At 44.7% G+C, this 7,980-nt stretch overlaps 1 protein-coding gene across 1 annotated transcript; it reads left to right on the forward strand.

The window, feature by feature from the left end:
- Nucleotides 1–731: 731 nt before the first annotated feature.
- LOC147448263 (pentatricopeptide repeat-containing protein At5g27110-like) lies at nt 732–7,776 on the forward strand. Its single transcript, XM_086524117.1, has 6 exons — nt 732–3,818; nt 3,997–4,081; nt 4,202–4,232; nt 4,323–4,406; nt 4,515–4,651; nt 4,777–7,776. Exons 1-6 carry the CDS (start codon nt 832–834, stop codon nt 4,786–4,788), a joined length of 3,336 nt encoding a protein of 1,111 aa, XP_086380243.1. The 5' UTR covers nt 732–831; the 3' UTR covers nt 4,789–7,776.
- The last annotated feature ends 204 nt before the right edge of the window (nt 7,777–7,980 follow it).

Genomic DNA, 7,980 nt, shown 5'->3' on the forward strand with positions numbered 1-7,980 from the left:
TCGTCGAAAGCTTGAGTTCGAACGTTAGTGTCGTTGACACTTTTTTTTTTGGGGGGGGGGGGGGGGGGGGGGGGGGGCTCTCGTCTATAAACGTCACGGGACTTTCTCGAGGGATCTACGGTGGATATTCAATCCATCGTTGATCCCATCTCTGCATGGAAAAAAGGATTATGGTCCCCAACCTCCCGCTTCAGACTCGACCTCACCACCTCCCACTTCTTGAGACTCGCGCTCCCTATCCAACCCACCTATCGCGCTTGCTTGAAATCATTGTGAGTGCAGTACTATAAAACTTTGCCCCCCTCCCCCTCCCTTGTTGCGTTGATCCGACGGCCCAAAGCCGCCCCTGCGGTAGATCCCATGAGTGACACCCCGTGTCACTCAAGCCTTTTAAAAGGGTGTTGGTTATCGATAGACGTGACTCCTTGCCACGCCTGCAGATAGCTCTAGCACATGGAGCCGGTGCGGCCAGCCAGCTAGCAAGGAGGAGAAGCAGGTAGCCGGTTGCCTTCGCGTTGATCTTGAGCACAACAGGGTTGCCTACCGGAGGATCAAAGGCCCAGAAAACGATAGCTAGGAGAGAACGACGCGAGAAGAGAGTGCACTACGTGCAAAAAGCCTGGGTGAGCCTTGGGCTACACCGGCCAGCCAGCCATGGTCCGGCCACAAAAAGTGCTTGCCACATCATCGCTCGCACCTGCAATCCTCATTTAGCCGGCTGGCTGGAGCCTATGTGCTCATGCCAAGAGAGTCCGATATCTAGCTCACGCTGAGTCGAACCATGCTCGCTCGAACACGCCAACAACAACAGGGTGACGGAATCGACATGCGATGCAAGCACGCAACAGGCCAGTGAAAGACGACTCCTTCATCAATATCAATCATTTGTGCGCAAGTGGACGTGTCCGTGATGCGATTCGAACTGCGGAGACCCTTCACAGACAAGGTATTCGCGTGCCCATTCATGTTCTCTTTCATCTTCTCAAGTCCTGTATTAGCGAACCAGACCTCACAACTGGCCGAGTGTTGCACTCCCTCATCCTCAACACTGGGTTGGGCAATAATGCGTTTTTGGCATGTCACCTTATACGCATGTTCAGCAGCTGTCAGAGTCTCTTTGATGCCAAACAGACCTTCATCAACCTTCCTACACATTTGCATACAGTGCACATATGGAACTCCATAATCTCAGCCCATGTCAAGCATGGTCATTGTGAGGATGCCATTGTGTTGTACCATGATATGTGCAAATCTGGCTTCCAGTTGGACAGACACACCTTTGTTGCCACTCTCAAAGCGTGCTCAAACACATCCACCATCAAACGTGGTAGGATGATACATTCTGACATTATTAAATGTGGTTTTGAGCTCGATCTTCTTATCTGCAACACCCTTGTCGCAATGTATATCAAAAGTGGGAGCATTGCTGATGCCCACCTGACTTTCATTTCAATTCAAGAGAAGGATGTTGTGACCTGGAATGCTCTCATTTCAGGCTACGCACATCATGGACACGGACTCAAGGCCCTCCATTTGCTCATGGACATGTATCGTGATGGATGTGAACCAACCCATGTCACATATTTATGTCTCGTAAGGGCATGTTCCAGTACTCTTGCTTTGCGTGAAGGAAGGCTTATTCATGGGCTCATTGTCAAGAATTGTTTAGAACAAGAAAGGTTTATGGGAAGCAGTCTCATAGACATGTATGCTAAATGTGAAAACGTCAAAGATGCTCGTACGGTATTTGACAATTTGCAGACACGGGATGTAGCAGCATGGAACACCATTATTCAAGCATTTGCCCAACAAGGTCTTGGTAGCATTGCACTGGAACTTTTCCAAGACATGCGAAAAAAGGGGTTTGAACCTGACAACGTCACATTCCTCAGCATTTTGAAAGCATGTAACAGCACTTTAGACTTAGAACAAATACAGTTGATTGATGACCATATTGCGCAGAGCAGCTCCAAAAATGATAGTTATGTTGCAAGCACCCTCATTGATCTATATGTCAAGTGTGGTAGCATTGAGCATGCAACCCGGGTTTTCAATAGTTTTAAATGTCGAGACACTGTGATGTGGAACGCCATGATTGGGGGATGGGCCCAGCATCAACAATTGCAGAAGGTATTCCATTTTTTCCAGAAAATGCAGCTGGAGGGTATAGACCCAGACGCACTTACATATATTTCCCTCCTAAAAGCAAGTTGTAGTGCAGGGTCCTCACATATTGGAAAGCTGATTCACACTTGCATTGTAAGTGCAGGTTTTGAGGATGAAACACTTGTAGAGAATAGTGTCGTCGACATGTATGCTAAGTTTGGCAGAATGGAGGATGCACACGATTTGTTTAGAAGATTGCCTAGGTCAGATGTCATCTCATGGAATACATTAATTTCAGGCTATGTTCAACATGAGCAAAGTGTGGAAGCTTTGCAGATTTTCCATTCTATGCAACAAGGGGGTGTAGAGCCTGATAAAGTAACTTTGACTTGGATGCTAAAAGCTTGCTTTAGCAAGTCAGCCCTTCTTCATTATGGGGAGCTGGTTCATGTGCAAATAGTTGAAAATGGCTTTGAGTCTGATAAACTCATAGAAAGCACCTTGATCGAGTTATATGCCAAGTGTTACAGCATGGATGATGCAAGGGGGGTTTTTACAAGGACTTCAAAGCAAAGTGTGCACGCATGGAACATGCTACTATCTGGCTATGTTCATTGCGAGCAGATCCAGATTGGTTTAGAGGTTTTTGCCAACATGCAACAGGATATGATTCAGCCAAATGAGACAACTATCATCTCCGCATTGCAAGCTTGCTCCAGCTTAGAGGTCCATGAACCAATCATGTTGTTGAATGACCTTATCATTAGAAGGAAATTTGAGCAGGATGTTTTTGTCATGAGCGCCCTCGTTAACGTTTACGCAAAACATGGAAGCCTGGCAGAGGCATTGAGCATCTTTATAAACATACCAAAGCCTGGTGTTATTACTTGGACTGGATTGATTTCAGGACACGTTCAACATAGAAATGGTCTGCAGGCACTTCAGCTCTTTTATCAAATGCAGTCACTGGGTATAGAGCCAAATGAAGCCACTTTTGTTTGTGCTGTAAAAGCATGCATTATTCTTGAATCTATGGAGCAAGGCAATCTGGTCCATGACTGCTCAATTAGAAAGGGTCTTGTACTGAACAAAGTGATCGGGAGCGCTCTCATTAACTTTTATTTGACATGTGGCAGCTTGGAAGATGCGTTCAAAGTGTTCTTTAAATTGCCTAATCGAGATATGGTTGTATGGAATGTGATAATTGCAGGATTTGTGCGTTCAAATGATTATGAAACAGCAATTCAGTATTTTGAGGAAATGCAATTAGTAGGGGTGCAGCCAGATCTAGTGAATTTTGTGTCTGTTCTTGCTGGATGCAGTCATTTAGGCCTGATTAATGAAGGTTTTGACATTTTTGAGTCTATAGGTGGACTACCTTCGATTCCGCTTACTGCTCACCAGTTCAGTTTCCTGATTGACTTACTTGGTCGTGCAGGCCATTTAAGCAAGGCAGAGGATTTGTTGCAAGCTCTTCCTTCATCATACAGTAGTTTAGGATGGAAATCATTGTTAGGACACTGTCAGACCCATTGTGATCTTCAATTAGGAAGAAGATGTTATGATCGTCTTGTTGAGCTGGGCCTTGCTGATGCCTCTGCGTGGAAGCTCATGCTAAACATATATTCTCGTGCTGGCATGAAGGTGAATGCAGAAGCGGTAGAGGAGTTGAGACCTGCAAAGGGTTCTGTCAAGATGCAAAGGATGCACGGGTTTGTACTAACAGACCGATGCCACACCGCTAGTGATACAAAACCACTCATACTACCTCTAGGAACACAAAAGGGGAAGGGGTACATACCAAATTTGGACACTTTACTAGAGCAAGATCAGTTTCGTACGGTGGCCATTGAATGTGGCTAGTCCAAGTGGATTTTGGTTTTGGCTTAGGCATGGCTGGGTCTGGGAACAGCTGCTGAAGCATCTGACAGGAAGGAGGCTTTTCCTCTCATGGTTCATGCAACAAACTGAGAAGGTGCTACACGGAAGCTGGAGAGTATTTAGCAGGGTCAAAATTTGCAGTCATGTAACAAGAAGAAAGACAACTGCCTTCCTGTAGCTGCTTGAGAGACGCATTTAAAAAGTGTCTTTGAAGCTGTTTGACCCCCACGATGGGGGCGGGAAAGGTAAGTGTCTTTATATTATGTGCTTGTAGACATCTCAGCTGTTGTATTTTGTAGAAATTGAAGTTATCAATGTTGCATTTTATCTTTCAGGTTCACTTCGATGGAAGCAGCTCCAGCCTGTATGGTTACTGGAGGTTGGTCAGTACGTCAAGGCCAAATGGACGCACCATGAAGGTTAAGTATATTCAAACTTTATTTTCTTTCTTTGTGATGTGTTGGTCTGGAAGATTTTAAGCTATGGTACATTTACTTGCACACATTATGTGCTCTTTGTGCTTGCAGGTTCTCAGCAACTGGTGTTTACGAAACAACACACACACACATTTTGGAAAATCTGTGAGATTGTTGCAGAAGGCCAGCTACTTGATTCTGAGTCACCTTTCTTAAGGTGGTTTCACGCAACCTATTTTCGCATTGAGGTATGTGCCTGAATCTGTTGGGCCTTCATCTATGTTTGGAAAAATGGCAGACAAGGCACAGTTTTAAAATTTATAGACACAGAATCATCAACATCAAATGATAAGTTTATTTTTTGTTGATGTAGGGTGATTGCTGAGTGCGACATGTGATCTCATGGTTTCAGCACAATCAACCCTTTTTTTGTTTTCTTTTGTAATGCGTAATCGTATCGATCACCAAAAAGAAGCCTACATGGTCAAACGGCTATACAAACAAGTATTTACAAAGGCTAGAAGATACTATTGGACATGAACATGGAAAGCCCATAGCCAAGATGGCAAAACAATTATGCTAGAGAATCAGGCAATGAATGCCACCGCCAAAGATGCCATCCTTCCAAACTCATGCATTTCCCATAGAAATGACCCCAGCAGTGGTGAGCGAGCAAAGCAAAATGCCTCTCTACCAGAATACATGTTCTGTGAACACCACTTGCAACATAGAAAATAAAGGCATGCCTGGTGGTCCAATTATGTCAAAATCCCCAATAATAAAGCATGCCAAAAAGCACCTTAAAATGGAAAATGCTCAGGATGGAGAACGCTTTCAAAAACCCAGTAAAGAGGGGGAAAAGATGAAACCAGATGGAGGAAACAAAGACCTATATCTTCTTTGCAAAAGGGCAAGTAACGAAGCGATGTCTATTGTCTACTTTGAAAGCGGGGTGCAAAAGAAACACATGCCAGACTTTAAAGATGATGACAATGCAGACTCGTTGCCATTGCAAGCCCTCCTAGGCTCGCCATAGCCCTCTAAAGAAACACCGTTGCCTTCAAGGAAGTTGACCATGGTGGGAGATCTTCTCCCATGGTTGCACAAAATGAACACACTTACTCTGAAGAAGGCTCCAATGCCTGGCTATCATATGTGTCCATGAATCCAGAATTGTCACCCCACCCATTCTTTTAGGGGGGGTATGTGCTACTATGAGACCAAAACCATCCGTGACTTGAAGTTACTTTTCTTCCAAAGCATAAAGCAGATTGCTTTAGGATTCCTAGGCAACAAAGTCATGAAATACGGAAGCATAGAAAAACATGATTGCGTGAGCTACTTTTAGCTGCACATGAAAGGCCATGCCTACATTTTTCTACAGAAATTTTTCTATGATCTTGTCAGAGATCCAAGACAGCAGTTGATTGACTCTTAACATCGAGGCATAGAAAAACTTATCCATGATCTTGCCAGAGATCCAAGACAGCTGCCACAAAGTGGTGACTGGCAAAGACTACCCAATTGGAGCAGGGTGAGAGCAGAACCCAAGACCAAGTATTGCAGTCTATGAAATGCGTCACGTTTTCCAAGACTATATGACAGTGCTGTGGCATGCGGAAGTGGCTTTTGCACAGAAGTTATGAAAGCAGCTGATTTTTGGTGTCTTGGAGCACAAGTTATTAATATCATATGATTTATGCCCTTTGAGCACTTTCTAAAAATAATGAGTGACTTTTAATTCTCTTTTGGGGCTTTTGGGAACAAGTGCCTAAGAAAGTGAGGCAGGGGTACCATTGGTGCTCATATTTGGCTCTGATTGTATCAGATTTTGAGTGTGAGTATTCACGAGCAGTTGTAACTGACGGCTTGATTAATATGAAAAGGAATACCACCAGGGTTGGTTAGTTTACGGGCCAATGCTTGTAAGAGTGGAACTTTGCCATTCTGTGTCTCTTGCATAAACTGTTAATTTCAAGTTAATTGCATCATGCAAGATGTTGGTATGGGCAGAAGACTTCACGTGATCTTGTTAGTCAGGGGTTGTTGACAGAAAATGTCATGCTTGGGACAGTGCCTTGGTCCACATGTATACCAAATGTGGTGTGCTTACTACTTCATAAACCACTTAGTATGTATGTCAAGTGTGGTGTACTTGTCTGAGCGCAACGAGTCGTTGACGAGCTTCCTGTCCGGAATGTTGTCTCTTGGAGTGCATTGATTGCGGTAAATGCCCAACAGGGGCAGGGCTAGGAAGCTCTGGGCTGTCTTTAGCAGATGCAAAGAGATGGCATCTCTCCAAATGAAATCACCTACATGTGCAACTTGAAGGTATCTGGCATCATGCAAGAACGACCTTCCTGTCCGGAATGTTGTCTCTTGCAGTGCATTGATTGTGGTAAATGCCCAACAGGGACAGGGCTAGGAAGCTTTGGGCTGTTTTTAGCAGATGCAAAGAGATGGCATCTCTCCAAATGAAATCAGCTACATGTGCAGCTTGAAGGCATCTGGCATCATGCAAGATGTTGGTATGGGCAAAAGAGTTCATGATTAGTCAGGGGCTGTTGACAGAAACGTCGTGCTTGGCACTCCCTTGGTCGACATGTATGCGAAGTGTGGTGTACTTCATTAAGCTCAAAAAGTGCATGAGGAGCTCAGCTGTGGGCTGTTTTCAGCAGATGCAAGGAGAGGGCAACTCGTCAAATACAATCACCTATGCTTGTACTTTGAGGGCATGTGGCATTATACAAGATGCTGATATGGGCAAAAGAATTCACGATGATATTGTTAGCCAAGGGCTGTTGGAAAAAACGACGTACTTGGCACGGCCTTGGCATGTATGCCAAATGTGGTACACTTGAGAAAGCACAAAAAGTGCTTGAAGTGTCACAAAATGATGACGTGGCATAACTGCCCGGGATAGAGGAAAGCTGACATTGCAGCAAGCTGTACGGACAAGCCAGGGATTTGTGCTGTCGTCGTCACCGACATAGAGTCAGAATTCAGCAGATAAAGATTTGCAGATTTCAGCCATTAGCGTTTTCAGATTTCAGCCCGTCTCGTCGTCGACCTCATCATCGTCGACATCATCGGCGGGCAAGTCCAAAGCATTGTAGAGATTTGTGCAATCAATAGTAGACCGCTCTCGCCATAGAGAGTGGGGCCTTCGGAGGAGGGTTTGACAACATTTTGGTGTCGTATTCTTCTCTCTCTATCTCTCAGTCTCAGTACCTTCATTCACATTGTTTATCCACTTTGTTTGTGATCACGTGTACTCTCTTACTAAAGAAACGGAAGGCTCTCCCTTCCGTAAGCAAAAAGGAACCTTGAGCACAGTTTGGAGCACTCATCTTGAGCAAAGTTCAACATTCACTTCCGCTGCACCTTACACCGACGCACTAGGAACACACATCTAGCACATGTACCAATCCACAATCACATCATTCAACATCACAGGACATCACTTGACATCACATGACAAATCACCTTCAACATTCATTCGGATCTTAGACCATGATTTATCGGCAATGCAATTAGCAATCGCATCTAGATCCACTCAGGACGTCATAGATGCCCG

Source organism: Adiantum capillus-veneris, chromosome 11, assembly GCF_014529385.1.
Source record: "Adiantum capillus-veneris isolate H3 chromosome 11, ASM1452938v2, whole genome shotgun sequence".
NCBI classification, from domain to species: domain Eukaryota; kingdom Viridiplantae; phylum Streptophyta; class Polypodiopsida; order Polypodiales; family Pteridaceae; genus Adiantum; species Adiantum capillus-veneris.